This window comes from Synchytrium microbalum (assembly GCF_006535985.1).
Source record: "Synchytrium microbalum strain JEL517 chromosome Unknown SmJEL517_scf0085, whole genome shotgun sequence".
Lineage (NCBI taxonomy): Eukaryota > Fungi > Chytridiomycota > Chytridiomycetes > Synchytriales > Synchytriaceae > Synchytrium > Synchytrium microbalum.
The window spans coordinates 17,536-35,525 of NW_022158434.1; the positions used below are offsets into that span (position 1 = coordinate 17,536).

Genomic DNA, 17,990 nt, shown 5'->3' on the forward strand with positions numbered 1-17,990 from the left:
GTATTCCATCAATTGGAAAAGTTATAGTTCGCGATAATCGCGTCGTAGTCCTCTCTTCGTCTCTTCGTGTACTAAAATGAAGAAATTTCAAACGACATTCAAAGTAAAAATCTCAAACCCAGGCACTGAGACGCCATGTAAAAGGCTACAAACGCGTAAAATGTTCGAAGACAAAACCTCATTATTAAGATCAAAGTCAAGAAAAAACATTCTCTGGACGAACTCCAGCCACCACAAAAATCATTTTTCAAGCTTCACACTTTAGATAAAGGACACTTAAAGGAGCTGATTTTGTACAAGAGAATCTATTACAAGGTATGCTCTTGCAAAACCATTTGGGTAATAGAGGATATGGTGGCGTATCTGGTCTTTTTTGTTGCAGGAGATTGTTGTCAAAACGCACAAGAGGAATACAGTCAAGAAGGACCACTAATGTAACTGAACTTGTCAAAGAACTTTTGATTTATGTAATTTGAATCATTATTCTTCACTATCGCCAGCATCTGCTGCTTTTCATACTCCGACATTATCAACATTTGTGTAGTTGAAAAAAATCATTCTTTTTCACCAGCTTTTCAACATTTGATTGCACCTTTGACAACAAAATAATCACAATCCCACTACCGACTATCAGCGCTCACTGCATTTCTCTCACGTCTTGCTTTAGAATGACTGGAGCTAGCCCACAGGACAAATATGCCAGTCCGTTGACATCTCGATATGCCTCTGCTGAAATGTCATACAACTTCTCCGATAACAAGAAATTCAGCACATGGAGACAACTATGGTTGTACCTCGCCACCGCCGAAAAGGAACTAGGCTTGACAGACATCACCGATGAAGCTCTCACTCAGATGAAGGCCAATATACACAACATTGACTATGCAATGGCCGCTATAGAAGAAAAACGTCGTCGTCATGATGTCATGGCTCACGTACACACATTTGGTGTCGCTGCTCCAGCTGCTGCTCGTATAATCCATCTAGGTGCTACATCATGTTACGTAGGAGATAACGCAGACTTGATTTGTATCCGTGATGGATTTGACATCTTGATTCCAAAACTTGCTTCTGCTATTCAAAGCCTCGCTGGATTTTGTAAAACATATCGTGATTTGCCTACGCTCGGCTTTACTCACTTCCAACCAGCTCAATTGACCACCGTCGGCAAACGTGCTTCATTATGGGTCCAGGAACTAGTTATAGATTTACGAAACATGCAACGTGCTCGTGATGATCTGAGGTTTAGAGGTGTCAAGGGAACTACGGGTACTCAAGCATCCTTTATGGCCTTGTTTGATGGTGACCATGAAAAAATAGAAGCATTGGATAAACGAGTTACGGAAATGGCTGGATTCCCTTCTGCTTTTATCGTCACTGGTCAAACATACTCTCGTAAAGTTGACTTGGATGCTTTGGCTTCTTTGGCTTCTTTTGGTGCTACTGCACACAAGATGGCCACTGATTTGCGTTTGTTACAAAACTTGAAGGTACGTGTAGAAAGGTATATGTCCACTCGTTTCGAGAACTGTAGAGTTCGAGACGGTGTCCAGCCACGTTGAGGCTGGCACGAATGAAAACGAACACACTATACGATCATCACCCCAGCATCTTCTTACGAGTCTCATCACTCTATATCTTCTACCTAGGAAATCGAAGAACCATTTGAAAAAGATCAAATCGGATCCTCCGCCATGGCGTATAAACGTAATCCCATGCGATGTGAACGTATCTGCTCCCTAGCACGTCACTTGATGGTGCTCATCGGCAACGCCCAACAAACAGCTGCTCTACAATGGCTCGAACGAACCCTAGACGACTCTGCAAATAGACGCATCACCATCCCAGAAGCCTTCTTGACCGCCGACATCATCCTGACCCTGATACAAAACGTCTCAGAAGGTCTCGTAGTATACCCGAAAGTCATTGGTCGTCGTATATCCCAAGAGCTGCCATTCATGGCTACCGAAAACATAATCATGGCCATGGTCAAAGCTGGTGGTGATCGACAAGTATGTCATGAGGAGATTCGAGTGCTGTCTCACCAGGCTGGCAGAACGGTTAAAGAGGAAGGTGGTGAGAATGATTTGATTGAGAGGGTTAGGAAGACGGAATACTTTAAGCCTATATGGGCACAATTGGATTCCTTGTTGGATCCTACTACTTTTGTGGGTCGAGCACCACAACAGGTGGATCGCTTCTTGGCTGAAGAAGTCACTCCTGCTTTGGCTCCTTATAAAGCTATGTTGGAGAAGGGTGTTAAGCAGGAGGAAGTCAACGTATAGGTCTAAAGGCACAAAATTTGTACTGCCGGAATTTGCATTTTTTCGCTTTCAAGTATGCTCGTAGTTATACGATAAATCAATATAGACATCATAACAATTTTAAACTACACTCTGACAGTCCAAAGCCCGCACTTTGCCATTACGTTTCATTATTTGCGAGACTCTTATTATGATTCGGATACTACTATATTTTTTACGTAAACCTCCTCGTTACATTCGTCAAGTACTCGTAACTCCCAGCTGTCGATGGCGGTCTTGACAAATCACTCGGTAACACTTTTTTAGCAAACTGATCCATCTCTCGTGACAATAATGGTTCGGCAACTACGAATGGTTCTAGACAACACGTCTTGACTCGAAGTTTGCTGTTTGATGTTTTTGATGCTCTCAGTGTTGACCATCGACTTTCAGCTAAATCGAATGAAGCTGCTGGGATTGCTGGTCCTGTGGTTATATTGGAAGTAGCTGATGCTTGTTTCTCCAATGTACTGGTAGTCGTGGTGGTAAATGATCGACCTGATATAGTGGGAGTAGCCGACCAGGGCGCTTGTCGCAACCTCATACACTGTCGATCGGCAGGTTCATTATCATCATCACTTAGATAGTCATCTGCAGCTACTGTTCCGCGCCTGCCAGACCCTGGCCGAGAATCTATCAGTATGCCGTCTACGGGATCAGCAGCTGGTGCAAGCACAGATCTTACAGCCTTGCTGTGGTCCTTTCGTGTGGAACTAGTTGGTCTTGACTTGGGTTTTGAATCATTTCCTTTAGAGGCAGCGAGACCAATTGATCTCTTATTAGCTGATCTCCGTAGCTTTTGGCGAACAGATATAATGTCCATGGGTGTTGATGGCGTGCCTGCTCGTGCGACGGGTTTGGCGGATTTAGGACGGAGGACTGCTTCCGGTGGTGGTAGTGTATTGATTGAAGCTGTAGTGTTTACCATTAAATCTTTGCTTGGTTGCATATACATGTTTAACGAGGATTTCGATGATTTTGGTCGTGTGTGTGCTGGTGAATTAGGTCGCGACGGGTTTGACTGTAGTTGTGGTTGGTGTTGTTGGAAATGGTGCTGTTGCTGTGGTATTTTCAGCATCGGTGAGGATTCAATATGTGGCAGGACAGCTTTACGTTCCATTGCTCTGGTATCTACTATCTTGTCAGACTCCTGTATTATATCCAGAGCGGCGGCCATTAGAGATGCTGGTAGGGGTGGGGGCATCATTTTAGGTGACGAGCGTGCTGAAGACGCAACTGTAATTGTAGTAGCAGCATCGTTATATATCAACGGTTTAGAATCCAATTGTGGTGATAATGGCGTTGCAGCAACCACACAACCAGGAATATCCCATGCCTCTCTATCATCACATAGATATTCAATCGAATCGTCTTCTCCATCCATCAACCATTTTCGATGATTATGCTCCTCTTCTGCTTCTCCAGTGCATCCACTCATTCTAACATTGTTGCTAACACGGGTGCTTTTCACTTTGGCTGATGATTTGGGAGTTGAATTGTTCAACACTAAAGTTCGCGTCTTCCCGCTAGGCGTTCTCCGTGATGCTCCAGATTTTAATGGTTGATTTCGACTAATGTCCGGTGTGGGAAATGGCGTATCCCCTGATACATACGAGACGGTGCTAGGAGCAGTCAGGCATCGTCTAACAGGTTCATCGTTTTGGTTTTCTCCCCATCCCGTTATAGCATCAAATGTATCAAACTCTAGTGAAACGTCCTGCTGTTGGCTGTTGGTATTTAATGTTGATTTGTTGGTTGATTCTATACCACTCCTGGAATTGTTCATTGTTGCGACGTCTACGTTTCGTGATTTCATAGTTATTGAGGACTTGTATTGCTTCGTAGCTGGAGGCCTCTCGTTAGATTTCCAAGTTGCGCCCATCATTTGCACGGCATTGTTGGAGGAAGAGTTCGAGAGGAACCTTACTATTTCAGAGCTGGCCATAGGTCTTTTATAAATTCCTTAGCAGGTACGATTCAGTATTGCCGGATGGAGGCCCTTGCGTTGTCCCTCAAGATGTAGAGCTTTTGATTCACGATTTCTCGGAAATTTTCAATTTGATGACTCGTTCGACCACCATGTGTTCGTCGATATATAAGAGACTCTCCCTGCGAACACACGAACCATCAAGGGAATACAAGCCTCGTTTTTTCGTTGATATAAGCTTGGCAGATTTCGCCATGGAACAAACACCAACGAGGCAGGGTTTGGTGACTGAGCTTTCATGTAACAGGAGGTATATAAGCAAAGAAGCAAAAATATAAACGAATACTCTAAACATGGATATACAAAAGTCTGCAAGGATAATAGCGAGTGATGTGTGTGCCAAAAGCAAGCAAAAAACTTTTACGTGCAGATATCCAACTTCCAAAACTGCTCCAGCTAGGCAAAGCATCAGAAGAGCAATACACCTTCAACCTCTTCCAACCTCCCTTCTTCTACTTCTTTCAACTCCCGATACAAGACCGAGAATGGGAACACTCCAGCATTATTTGCAGCAGCGACTTCCACATCCTTTTCAGCTGTAATAACACTACGATTGATTTTTACAGGCCAGAAATCATACAAGATGATATCTGAGCTACTCAATCCTACAGCCAACGTCATCCGATCAGCAGACATGTACATACTCGTAATGTATTGGTTGATGACAAGATTCTTGTCGTATGGTTTTAGGGTATAAAAGTGGTGGCCAGTATGTAGATTGAAGACTTGGATACGACAGTCTCGATGGTTTTGAGATGCAAAGAGTAGGGGTCCTTGAATGAGAAGTTGGGAGGTACAATGCTCACTCCACTTCTTTGATTCACCAGTTCGAGCATGCAATGCGTGACAGCATTGATCGAAGGTGTGAAGATGTTGACCAGTTACGACGTCAAATACCAGTATCTAAGTAGGATGGTGAAAGATACTCTACGTGAGGAACAAAAAAAAAGAACCTCACAGAAAGTGTTAGCTTACAAAGTTCGAGCTTCGAGTAACAACGACAACATAATCACCACCAATAGCCACATTCTCAATTTGCTCTTCAGGATTGACATATCGATGTACATCAATAGTCTCCTTGCATTCAGTTTTATCAATAGACCAAATATTAATCCATCCATCATGAGTAACAACCAAAAGACCAGCTTCCTCATCAGCAGCCAAGACTGAAGCAGGATATTTGGCACAAGGACTAGCAGAAGCCGCTGGTATAACATACTTTTCTTCAAGAATACCATCACGCATTTTATACATTTTGATGCATTCATGGTCGTCATCTATAGTAGCACAAGGACTCGTGACCAGCATACTAGCTTCTGGCAAGAAGCAAGCATCGAATACTGGCCCATTCAAACGACCCAATTTTCGTGAGTGGCTTGCGAACGACCACAAATTTGTCATTTGAAGATTTGATGGTCTCCATAGCCCATCAGCGCGATATACTATGCCCAACCTCATGTCTATTGTGAGGAAGGCTTTCGGGAGTGGGAATGAGCTTGGTGAATCGAACATACGGCGATCTTCAGATGGCACGACCATATAAAAATGCTTGATATCATTCGATAACTTTGTTGCAGAATCACTTGTTGCCAACTTTTGAGCTTTTGCCATGGCTCTTGTTGGGCGTGATTGGATCATCAGGTGGGATGTCGGAGATATGAAGCCATCCTTGGAGATCCTGGATACAAAGGTTGTATAGCAGAGGCCTTCTGTAATCATTTGATGCCATATATAAACCTATGTTTTCAAATGGAGAAAAAAAAGTTAGGCGCTCGATTGCTCCAAATGGTAACAACGCTTACCTTTTTCCAAGTTGATAAACGATCTGCAACAGTAGCTCCAGGATCAAGCTCCATGACACGATGCATCCACATTCGTTTATCAAACTTGTTGAGACTTCGATTCCAGAAGCGAGAGACACGATGAGCCTTGAGTACAGTCTTGTTGTCCAAATATTCCAGGATTCGTAAAGTAATTTTGAGCTCAAAGCTGTAAAGGCTTTCTATCAGTTTTTTTGGCTTCAAGTAAAGGCCAACAAAACACTTCGTGCAGCATGTATACCTTCTGGGGAATCGAACAACAACTGCCGCTTGCTCTTCATCCTCCTCAACTTCTCCAATAGCATCCTCCTCACCACATTCCATATCATCATCTTCGTAGAGGTACACGTCATTAACCTTGTCGTGGTCACGCTCGGAATCCAATGGCATTGACTCTTGCCAATCGATTTCATCATACAAAGTAGCTGAGTTACGAATCTGTTCGACTTTGTCGTCCTCCTCGTCGTCTGATTCTTCATCGACAATTTGGTGTTTACGATGTGGTTTGGATTTGGACTTGGTAGTAGATGCTTTGGGTTTGGATTTTGGTTTGGGTTTCACGTTTGGTACTACTAATTCTTCGTCACTACTACTGCTACTACTACTGCTCCTATCGTATTCAATATATTCGAGAGGTTCGTCGTCGTCCCAAAGAGCAATGAAGGCAGCAACTTTTGGTGGTCGGACTTCTGCTACTTGGAAGAATGGCTCGACTGCTACTATAGCTGGTGAAGCGTCTGATACAGATGGTAATACAGGTGGTGGTGATGCATTTGGTGTTGATTCTGGTTGAGCGACTATCATAATAGGTGCGGAGGCGTCTGATTCACATGGTGATACAGGTGGTGGCGATGAATTTGGTGGTGATTGTGGTTGACCGACTACTACTATAGGTGGTGAAGCGTCTGATGCAGATGGTGATGTTACTGCATTTGGTAGTAATTCTGGTTGGGGGACTATATGAGCAGAATCCTCCTCTAAAGACATGAAGCGTACTTCTACCAACTCTTCCTTCCATACTACTCGTTTCTTTTTGCGAGATGGAGATCCTTCACTGCTACTGCTACCACCACTGCCTTCACTATCATCACTGTCATCATTACGACGTCGTTTCGCGTTTGAATCTTGTTGATCTGGCACATTTGACAGGTCAGACGAAGAGTCTGACTGTGCCGCGGTAGAAGAACCAGAGCTTATGTCTGGCACCAGTGGTGGAAGCAGAGCATCACGCGCTCCTATTTCAGCTTCCAAGATTTCGAGAAGTTTTCGACGCTCCTTCTCTTCAGCAATAGCCTGTTGCCTAGCAATAGATCTCTCTCGTTTGGAGAGTCGTTGAGCTCGTAACGTAGTAGGGAAGTTCTGAAGGACGCCATTATCATAAACGAGACTCGAAAGCAGTTTAGGCATTATGGCGTGTAGTTGCCTGCCAAAGCTTGAAACCCTATCAAGGAGCGAAAACGCAGTCAAATACTTGTTCGATGACAAGCTTAAATACGACGGCGTCCAACAATATACGTGCCCGTACTAGCTTGAAATCTCAGAATGCGGCTTGGATATTATAGCTTTGGTACATTCTGGGTGTTGATGATGAGGTTTTGGACTTTGGGAATTCTGACAGTAAACGAAAAGTCACCCCACGTTTTGGAACCGACTTTTTTTGGCTCGTCGTATGAAACTTTCGAAGGTTCGAATCCGTTTTAAGATTGCGATTTTCGTCCCCGATCGCCGCGAATGAATTGTTCTGCTAAGTTGAATGTAAAGAGACGCGTCAAAAGTTGTGTTTACACAGTTTGTATGGTACCAATCGCTATTGAACAAGCCGTGATTTACCCTTTCGTACGTGCATAAAATAAGATGTCTCCTCTTCGAATGTTCCGGATGCCTCTCTTTCACCTGCTATGCAGTATAAAGCTAAACATAACAAAACAAGTTCTGAGGGTTTGGCAAATATGAGGTTTTTCTGAAACTACTTAAAATGATTTTTTTTTGTATTGAGACAGATGGACCTGTCCATGCACGACAATTCGGGTTGCATCGTGCCGGGTGGTCTTGCTCTGGTCTTCACGGTCGTGAAGGTGGTGTATTTGAAGGTATCTTACAGTGACGATTTGAACAATTAGGCAATGAGTGTGTAAATTCCAGATACTACTTGTTCTTTGTCCTCAAATATGCAGCTAGAACGAAAATCGTCAGGTTTAGAAGGTACAACAAAGGGTTAGAATGTAAATAACGAAAGCAACTGGTACATACCTAGTTTCTCTACAGCTTCAACAGCGACACTAGCATACATCTCGGCATCGTAAGCAGCAACAACATAATGTGTGGTTGTTTTAGCACAAAGTATTCCACCTTGAGCGTTTTTAGCATAAACCGACATCTTGTCTGCCCTTACAGCACGATATTGTTTGCCCATAAAGAAGACACCATCGTTTTGACCTGTTCCTCGTGCTACAGCAGGTGAATTGAAGGAAGTTTCTAAAGTGACCCATTCTGCTTGAGACATCTAGTTTGAAGTGAAGAAAGTGTCATTATACCAGAGACTGAATTTTAAAGTACCATATCGCCATTTGCAGTTTAACGCACTCCGAACGAACAGTTCTCAAAAATCAATTCAAACCGTGTTTGATGTCTCGTAACAATCACCACCACCACGACCCAAAGTCGAGAAGCAATATTCGTGCACGATAGAAATCAATGTAACATACCTCGAAATTTGCAGATTTAGTCTTTGGTATGCCATGTTTGTTCAGTATCGCAGCATGGGAAACATTTCGTGTTGACAAGATCCCTTCTGAGAGTAGAGCATTCATATGTATAGATCCGTACGCTTAATCAGTAGATCTATTGACTATGGTAATGATCTACTAGATGATCTGACTAAGAGACTGTCCTTGTTTGTGTTTTGTTTGTTAACACACAAGACCAAACAAGAAAAATCGACAAGAGCTCTTCCACTGGCTCTTCCACTGACCCACTGGCTCTTCGACAGCTTATACGTTTTGAAAGGCGACTATATATTTACATCAAAGAGTTCTATATATTAAACTACCACCACCATCTAAATTCTTCAGATCCTCAGAGCATAAACATGCACAGTGGCTCTGATCTCTGCAGGCCCACGATCAACCTCAAACATGGGCTTCAGCCGCTCCTCAAACATTTTCTCAACTTTAAAATTAAAGGGGTCAGCCTGTGCCAATTCAAAGAACGCCATATCTTTATGAGCTAAATCTGGCCTGTGATGTGAGAATGGCACATACACAATCCCTGTTCCTTCTGCTAATGTAGCCTTCACTGATTTCAGAAGGGCAATGTGTTGAGAGTGATTGAAAATCACATCTGCTAGAATGACGACGTCGAATTTAGATGTGTTGAATGGGACCAATTCGTTTAAGATCGGCGATACGTCGTCTCCCCATAAATGTCCCTGTTATCGAAAATTTTAAAATAGGTGAGTGTCAGCAATGATTCACTGTCGTTGTGAGTGGGCAATCATCAAACCCATTCGTTTTAAGGGCAAAAGTGGGCAATCCAACAAGCACTACCAGCCACCAGCTTCCAAGTATTCGCCTATACGGCTTACCATAATCTTAATGACACCACTATCTAGCAGCTCTGGTAGATTCACTCGAACATTATAGTCCATGTTTTCAATCAAATTCTTCTCGGGGTAATCAGTAATGACTGCCAGCTTGCACCCATTAATAGCCGATACGAATGAGGGTAGAGCAGCGGCAGCTCCCAATTCTAGCACACTTTCGGGGAGAACCGAGATTTGAGACTCGTTGGTTGACAATGGAAGGGAAAGCGAGCCGTTGCTGAAAATGTATGACACTCACGTTTTACCATGACATAGCTGCTTGTTATGATCCAGATGCCGCGTAAGCACAATTCCTACAGAAGTTTGGGGTGGTGATATGATTCAACATTTGCCTTTAAACTTGACTCATAAAGCACGCTGAAATCATTTGGAAATCTACCAGCATTCCATAACATGTGACCCCATAACGAATGTGGAGAAATAAGCCTTAATTGGAACTGCGACGGGGTACCTGTAAAGCAATTTTGAGATGTCAAAAATGTCAGCAATCAGCAATACATCACAAACCAAAAAACAGAAGCAAGTTTCTGTATTTACCTCCTTGAACGTCTTCGGGAGTTCGATCAAACGTAGTGAATGTCGGCGGTGGAGTCTTTGGTCTGAAGTCTTCGGGTTCTTGAAAAAGTGACAGTTCTTCATCAACAAGAATCTCTTCGTTCGAGTCAATGTTTGAAGGCATAACAGTAGATTTCACTTCCTCTGACGATGGATCTCGTGCTAATATAGTCATCCTGTTTGTTGGACTGATAGCTGTTAAGTTCTGAAAAAAAAATGCGCGGTGGGGACCCTCCTATTGTTGCGAGTTCGAGTTTGGTATCTTTCGTTTTTGGGATAATTTTTCTGTCACATATGACAGATTATGCTGAAAATGCCCGTCTTGACTATATTTGCATTGGTGGTCATCGCTAATCGCTAGCCAATTGGAATAACCAACTCAATGCCCTCCACAGTGAGTTACGCAAATGACAAGAACGAGAAATTTGTCGTCCGACGTGGATAAGTATCATGACTTCCATTGAATATTTATAAGCAGTAGTATCTTTTATTGCATAGAAGCAGTGGTTCTTCTCTGGAACTCGTCGCCAGCATATCAGAAACCCCACGTTCAAAAGTTTAAATTACATTTCGAGTCAGACTTTCCCACTGAGAGTATGAGATATCAACGCACCAAGTATTTTTACGGATGTTGCATTGTATTTATACGATTTGCAAGCAAGGTGCTACAGTTCATTTATTACTGTCGCCACGAAACATCGAGTTCTTTGATTTGCCATGGAAAGAGAGAAATGGAAGTGCTGTTGCGAGGATATGAACGCAGAAATAGGTACGAGAACCTTGGACCTTGACATTCTCACACTATTGAAACCTGACTACTACTATACCACGAAACGAATCATCGCTAAGCAAGAATGGTGACGATGCGAAACGAGCCCGTTTCAAGATGCTGTCTTTCTTTGGAATATTGAATATGGCCACTACTTCCACTGTCACCAATTTCCAATTTCAAAGTGACGCCGTCGTTTGTCATTGTGCAACTCTTTGCTTCATTTGTATGGGTGAGAGGATTTTGCGACAACCAAACACCATCGCCTTCGCTATGTACAAATCCACACTGCTGCCACTGCTACTAGCTGCGATTCTTATAAGCTCTGTATACGCTCAAGATGCCAATGACACTGCTACCACTCCTGATGCAACGTCCACAGACCCCGCCCAAGAATCAAACGTACTTTAATTGTGCATGGGTTGGCATCAAATCGATTGGAATTAATGCATCCATCACGTTCTAATAGGGCAATTTTGCTACCGGGAATGTTAGTGTAGCGTTCGGATTGGTGAGCCATGGTCATGGAAAAAACTATTTCGTGGGAATTGTGGAATTGTGTGGTGAATTGCACGAGGGTGTTAGATGGAATGGGCTGCGGCTGTTGAATTCAATTGAATTGAATTTGGCTGGAATATGCAAACTGAAGGCTAAATGCAGTCCGAAGTTAAAACGACTTATGTTGTTTGAAGGACTTGATGATACAATATTTCATCATTCAACCACCTGTCTCATCGCATCTTACCCTTAACTCAAACGAATAGGTCGGGCTCGCAGCATGTGCATCCATCTTGGCTGCATTCATACCCTTCTTAGACCGGACTAGTCTCCTACCTTTCAAAATATCAAAATCGCAGGCCTTCCTAGCTGGCTGTCTCGGATTAGCTGCGGGCGTGTTGGCATACCTAGCAACAAGCGACGTGCTAAGTGATGCACAAGCAAACATTTCTTCATCAACTGTTGTCGACCCACAACACACCGTTACGATATCGTTGGGAGTGTTTCTTGGTGCTATTGTATGTATGATGGTGTTGACTAAAGGTCTGGGACGTGTATTCCGTCATGATCATCATGGTCATAGTCACAATCCTGGGGCGGTAGAGAGTTTTGTTAAAGACGGTGAAGCTGGTGGTGAAGAAATCACAACGGAGGTTGTCGACTTTAACAGTCATCATGAGCGGTTATCGTTACGGCATAGTATGATGCCAGTTGTTGTTGGATTGGCGCTTCATAATCTGTTTGAAGGACTGATGTATGTGGGAAGCTCAGACATTTTTTGTCGTTGTTATGCATGCCTTGTTAATCGAAACTGATTTGAAACCCTTTTCGATATTTTAGTATCTTCACAGGTGCTCTCGGATCTGAAAGCTTGGGTGTCTTAATATCAGTTGGTCTCATCTTTCATAAAGTACCGGAAGGACTGGTATTGTCGTTACCATGGTATTATGCGACTGGATCTGAATGGTTTGGTACGCTGTCCTCCAGTTCTGCACGATGTAGAAAAAGACTGACTCAATGCAATTGGTGCTATTAGGCTTGCTATTCGCTGCCCTAAACTCCATCTTCTTGTTCATTGGGGCAATCCTTGGATATGTAATCTTTGTCACGCACTGGGATACTCTTGCCAGTGGAATCGTACTGAGTGCTGTGGCTGGAATCCTGTTTTATATTGCTGTAAGTGCCACAAAAAACAATCAAGATGCAAACCTATAAATCAATATTGATCCAAACCACACTGTTTTCAACCAGATCCACGGACTGCTGCCAAACGCACGAAAGTATGATCCAGAAGACAAGGTCGTGACATACTGGTTCTTTATCGGTGTTGCCATAGTCTGTATTAGCCAGTCGGTGTTGTCCTATACCAGTGATTGAACACCACAACAACACGCTACATATTCAACAGAGGACTTGAATTTGTTTGCTCCGACATTTGTACATTGTAGGTCTTAATCATTAATATACCAGTTTTGGCTCATTAGCCAGTCTATTTTTGCATCACTTTGGGAACTCCAGTTCTTTCTGATGATTGATCTGATAGTTCTATTACTGCAAGCTTCTGAATATCACGTCCCAATCGCGTCCTCCACTTATTGAGGCTCTCGTTCAGTTCGATGTTCCTATAGGACACAGTCGATTTGCGAAAATTTCAAGCAGTTTTTATATCAGCTAAATACAAAGATACATTTTGTTAACGTTTTCTTCTCTCCACAAATCCTCGAGACAGTTTTTGCTTATTTCCCTCCCTTTATTACTCTCTCAATTGGCATTTGTGTTTGCGAATTTAATATTCTTGAGATTGAGCGGCCTAATAGAATGTAGGCGAATAGTTACAGTGTTGTGGTTGTGATTGGAAGCGACATGCTGAACTTCGTCAATGACTTAAGCGACGCTGCGATTTGTTGGTCTTACCTTCTTGGATTTGGGAGCTTTGGGAGCTGCTGCAGGTTCAGCAGTCTTCTTGGGCAACAAGTTGGCGTGAATGTTGGGCAAGACCTAATCCGTTGAAATTTATAAAATGAATAAGACCTTTAACACAAAAAAGACCACAACAAATTGTATAATAAGAAGAGATCATAAGTACTTACACCACCCTGAGCAATAGTAACACCACCCAAGAGTTTGTTCAATTCCTCATCGTTTCGGACGGCCAATTGCAAGTGACGAGGGATGATACGGGTCTTCTTGTTGTCACGAGCAGCGTTACCAGCCAATTCGAGGATTTCAGCAGCCAAGTATTCGAGGACTGCAGCCAAGTAGACAGGAGCACCTATTGATGAATTGAATTGAATATGGTTGGTGTAAGGTCGTTGAAAGCATCAGTGTGATGATTGTTGTGCGAAGTGATTGAAGCACTTCGCAATTGATTTGGATGGACGGCATTGACCACATGCTCCGGCACATCGATATTACAGCAACCCAAAAGACGATGTTTCCGTCCCTATTCCTCTAATACCGAGAACATATACATACCACTGCCGATTCGTTGAGCATAGTTTCCTTTACGGAGGAGACGATGGATACGACCGACAGGGAATTGCTGTGTAGAATAGCATGAATAGTGAATAAACAATATGATTGTATGTAATTCTTTACGAATGAGGTGGTTTTCAACATCCACATCAAACATCGGAATGAATGATTCTCAATACAACAGACAAGATGATACTTACGAGACCAGCCTTTGCAGAGCGAGACTTTGTTGTCTTTGCGGCTTCTTTGGTAGATTTTCCTTTGCCTATTGTGGGGAAGATGTAGATGAATAATGGGCTTTCTTTGTATATCAGTCGCTGTCTTGTGACAATCGAGATTCAATCAATATGACTGAATAGAGAATCAGCATCGCGCATACCTCCGGCCATTTCTGATAGTGTCTTTTGGTTGTAAAGAGATGGGTTCTCGGTTGTTATAGTGTGTTTTGATTTTTGCGAAGTTGGGGATGAAGAAGATTGAATGCTATCAGTGCTTGGGACAGGCCGACAAAATCTGGCAATGGAAATGGAGATTTGAGCGTGTTATAGACGTTATAGAGTAGATTCTATAATTCAAATATTGAATGCCGGTATCTAGTGAACTTTTCACTTCCGATTACATCTTGAAATATGACAGATCGACGTGATTTCTATGTGTACTCGTATAGAGTAAGAATGGATTCAATTGATTCTCGATTCTCCTCTCTTCGCCGTGTATGACGCGCTCCTTCACGATGTACTGGATGCTTGCTCTGCATCGTTGACTTGGATTCCTTGTCTCTCCTCGCCAAACACTCGCAACAACAAACCTGTAAAGCAACTCTTCCAATTAGCAAATCTATAATCAGTCATGCCTCCAAAAGAAACCGGTGGAAAGAAGGTATAAACGTCATGCTCTCCTCGTCCTTCTATCTCGTCCTTCTGTTGTTTATCGTCAAAACATGGATTTTACAAACATCTCGATTCTTGCATCGAATCAAACATACTATACCGTATACTAACATGCCAATTATCTCCACTCTACTGAATAGCCCGCAGGAAAGATGGTACGTCCTCCTTCTCTCCCTTCCTCGTTCAATCGTTCATCACAATCACATCAATTACATTTGGGGTGAAATCATAACAACCCGTGGAATAACACTAACAGCATATATATCATTCTATTTATAGCCTGCCAAGACTGCTGAAAAGAAGACTACCAGTAGTGACAAGAAGAAGCCCAGAAAGGCAAGGAAGGAAACCTACTCCACCTACATGTAAGTGTTCTGTTCTGTTGTTTGAATGGAATGACTATTATGAACGATGATCATCATCATGATCGTATGAATCGATTTAATCCTATGATACTCATTATTCCGTTATATCCATTCAATCGTTCATTACCTTTGAAAATCGCCTCACGATTGAACTTCGCTTTACTCACAACCACCTCCCATCTATATAGCTACAAGGTCTTGAAACAGGTTCACCCTGACACTGGTATCTCCAACAAGGCCATGTCCATCATGAACTCTGTATGTTTATGATCATCGTGTTGACTGCGCACATCAAGAAACGGAAAGTGATCTAACCTTCGTTCTGCCTCATTATAGTTCGTGAACGACATCTTTGAACGTATTGCCACTGAAGCATCCAAGCTTGCTTCATACAACAAGCGTTCAACAATTTCTTCTCGTGAGATCCAGGTGAGTTGTCATCACTTTCTTTGGTAACACATTCACTCATCATGATCAACTTATCATTTCAAAACCATTCTGCTATAGACTTCGGTACGTCTCATTCTCCCTGGTGAACTCTCTAAGCACGCCGTCTCTGAAGGCACCAAAGGTACGATCTAGAAAGCATGTTTCTCGTAGCGATATTGAGAGCGAAGCTTGACTTGATGCAATGCTAATCATTTCCATATGATTCATTTTTTAGCCGTCACCAAATACCAATCATCCAAGTAAACACAACATATGATTGAAGGACGTTTCAAAAGGGGCTGCTTATATATTTGTTGTTGTTTAAAAGAAGGACGTGTGTGTTAGGGAGGATAAGAAAGGGAGAGGGGCCAAATGTGTATATGTTGTTGTTATGTGCTTTTTTACGACTGAAAATAAAATCAAAGCAAAATGCTTCTTCCAAATACGATTTATGTGTGCGGTAGTTTGAATCGAGTGAAAATTGTGCAAAGAGTGTGGGTATTTGATGCGAGGCAAAGAGGTTATCGTATATGCAAAAAAGTGAAGGATATGAGGGAATGAGGACGTGTTTCCAGCCTGCCCCCAGCAACATCGTTCATATGTTGTCTACGCGTACTGTCCCTGATTGAATAGATTGATGTTTATGATTGTGGTGACGAGGACACCAAAGAAAGCAGACGAGACCAACGATTCAAATCTTGGTTGTATGAATCCCTCCAAATCTAAACATCTTTGGCACATAGCTCCCGTCACACATATTCTTCCGTCGACACAGGTAAAAGAGTGCCAAGTAACATACTTTCATCAGTATGATCTATCGGACAAGAAGGAGGTCGTGGACGGGAAGATGAAGGAGATAGTTTCACTGTCAAGCTTGTTGGGAAAGCTTCCCCTATCGGCAACATTTGCTTATTATACAACTGCCTTTCTTGTTGATGCCTGCAGGTTGCTCGTCAACTTCTTGACTGGACTTTAGGAGGGTGCGGGGTGCCATTTACTGCTTCCATGATTAGCCTGGTTTCTCGTCATGACTGGCTTGCCAAGATACTTTCAGTTCTATCCGACCAAATCTTACCACCAGCAGCCCAACCGAACTCTCCCATATGAACCATACTGCTTCGATGTCGCACCACTCGGTCTCATCAAAAGCGCAATCCGTCATGGCATCACCAGGCCCAATAAAATGACATTGGTCCTCAACCGTTGATGAAGCATAAATGCGTCCAACCCGACATCAAAGCACCTGGTTTAAAAGATTTGGCTCGTGCAGTTGAGTCTATCAAAAGTAACTAAATATCTAGATGGCTGGAATTGTAGGCACACATGGCGCAATCGAATGATAGTTACTACATGGAACCCATATATATCGAATCGAGCTATGCTTGAAAGTGACGTGGACACTGTTGCTGTGGATGCGTAGAGTATGGGAATAGAGTCAAAAATTTGAGGGCTTATGAAGCATCCCACATGTACCAAATTTTTGTTTGAATAGCACTTTCAACTTTTGCTCCCATGTAAATCTCTTTATCTCTTTCCGAACGTTTCAGCTACTGTTGCTTTACTATGAGAGGGTGTGATATATTATTGACAAAAAAACTCAGCCTGGAAGTTTGTTTCACGAAACACTGAAGATCTAACCTTCCGACGGTGGCTGCACTCTAATGGCAATAAAAAATGATTAGTACCACGACAAAAATGGAGCCAAAGTACAAGCCTATTGCTTACTGCAGCTTCCCACCAAACTCCTCAGCCCGCCCCTCTAGATACACTTTAACGTGATCAGCATCCTCTTGCTTAGTAGCTTCATACACAAACCTCGCAACAACAACGCCACTATCCTCATCTCTCCTACTAGAGTCACTAACATTTTCGTAAACAACAGCATCCTCAAACAATCTCAAATCATGAATCTCAACAAGATCATGCACGAGCGACACTTCTTGCATGACTCCAAGATCCGCAGTTTCAAAGACTATATGATTCTCTACACGAGTTTCTGCAGCTTCTCGTATTGTCTGAGACCACGTTACAGAAGCATCATGTTCAACCTCCAACACCGGTGACTCATCAGATGCTGGTGCAATGAGTTCCATAGCAACAGCTAAACGTTCAGATACAGCTGCGATAGCTACTGCTTGATGATTGTGGTGCTCTGGTATTGCTATCTGTCGTGGTGGCAATGCAGTGAAATCGTCCAAGACTATAGGCACTGATGTAATTAAATCGTCCATGACTAGAGGCACTTCAATATCCTGTTTGTTGTTTGGTATTGCTGGTTGAGATGGTGTTGATTGTGAA

The 17,990-nt window shown here is 42.8% G+C and overlaps 7 protein-coding genes across 7 annotated transcripts; 2 read left to right on the plus strand and 5 right to left on the minus strand.

Moving 5' to 3' along the window:
• Positions 1-668: 668 nt before the first annotated feature.
• Positions 669-2,285, plus strand: ADE13 (adenylosuccinate lyase; the record flags this gene model as incomplete). The annotated part of the gene is made up of 2 exons (XM_031172098.1): positions 669-1,490; positions 1,650-2,285. The coding sequence occupies 2 exons, from the start codon at positions 669-671 to the stop codon at positions 2,283-2,285; spliced, it is 1,458 nt and encodes a 485-aa protein (XP_031021929.1).
• Positions 2,286-2,478: 193 nt separating this feature from the next.
• SmJEL517_g06173 (uncharacterized protein) lies at positions 2,479-4,248 on the minus strand (the record flags this gene model as incomplete). The annotated part of the gene is made up of 1 exon (XM_031172099.1): positions 2,479-4,248. One exon carries the CDS (start codon positions 4,246-4,248, stop codon positions 2,479-2,481), a length of 1,770 nt encoding a protein of 589 aa, XP_031021928.1.
• Positions 4,249-4,698: 450 nt separating this feature from the next.
• On the minus strand, positions 4,699-7,517 carry SmJEL517_g06174 (uncharacterized protein; the record flags this gene model as incomplete). The annotated part of the gene is made up of 4 exons (XM_031172100.1): positions 4,699-5,193; positions 5,266-6,027; positions 6,093-6,279; positions 6,352-7,517. 4 exons carry the CDS (start codon positions 7,515-7,517, stop codon positions 4,699-4,701), a joined length of 2,610 nt encoding a protein of 869 aa, XP_031021923.1.
• A 738-nt stretch (positions 7,518-8,255) lies between these two features.
• Positions 8,256-8,613, minus strand: SmJEL517_g06175 (uncharacterized protein; the record flags this gene model as incomplete). The annotated part of the gene is made up of 2 exons (XM_031172101.1): positions 8,256-8,284; positions 8,361-8,613. 2 exons carry the CDS (start codon positions 8,611-8,613, stop codon positions 8,256-8,258), a joined length of 282 nt encoding a protein of 93 aa, XP_031021922.1.
• A 564-nt stretch (positions 8,614-9,177) lies between these two features.
• Positions 9,178-10,441, minus strand: SmJEL517_g06176 (uncharacterized protein; the record flags this gene model as incomplete). Its single annotated transcript, XM_031172102.1, has 5 exons — positions 9,178-9,537; positions 9,694-9,865; positions 9,950-10,004; positions 10,091-10,162; positions 10,249-10,441. The coding sequence occupies 5 exons, from the start codon at positions 10,439-10,441 to the stop codon at positions 9,178-9,180; spliced, it is 852 nt and encodes a 283-aa protein (XP_031021925.1).
• Positions 10,442-13,319: 2,878 nt separating this feature from the next.
• Positions 13,320-14,397, minus strand: SmJEL517_g06177 (uncharacterized protein; the record flags this gene model as incomplete). The annotated part of the gene is made up of 6 exons (XM_031172103.1): positions 13,320-13,343; positions 13,448-13,531; positions 13,624-13,805; positions 14,009-14,075; positions 14,209-14,273; positions 14,388-14,397. The coding sequence occupies 6 exons, from the start codon at positions 14,395-14,397 to the stop codon at positions 13,320-13,322; spliced, it is 432 nt and encodes a 143-aa protein (XP_031021924.1).
• Positions 14,398-14,857: 460 nt separating this feature from the next.
• On the plus strand, positions 14,858-15,956 carry SmJEL517_g06178 (uncharacterized protein; the record flags this gene model as incomplete). The annotated part of the gene is made up of 7 exons (XM_031172104.1): positions 14,858-14,887; positions 15,039-15,053; positions 15,178-15,263; positions 15,452-15,521; positions 15,600-15,692; positions 15,771-15,834; positions 15,928-15,956. The coding sequence occupies 7 exons, from the start codon at positions 14,858-14,860 to the stop codon at positions 15,954-15,956; spliced, it is 387 nt and encodes a 128-aa protein (XP_031021930.1).
• Between the last annotated feature and the right edge of the window lie 2,034 nt (positions 15,957-17,990).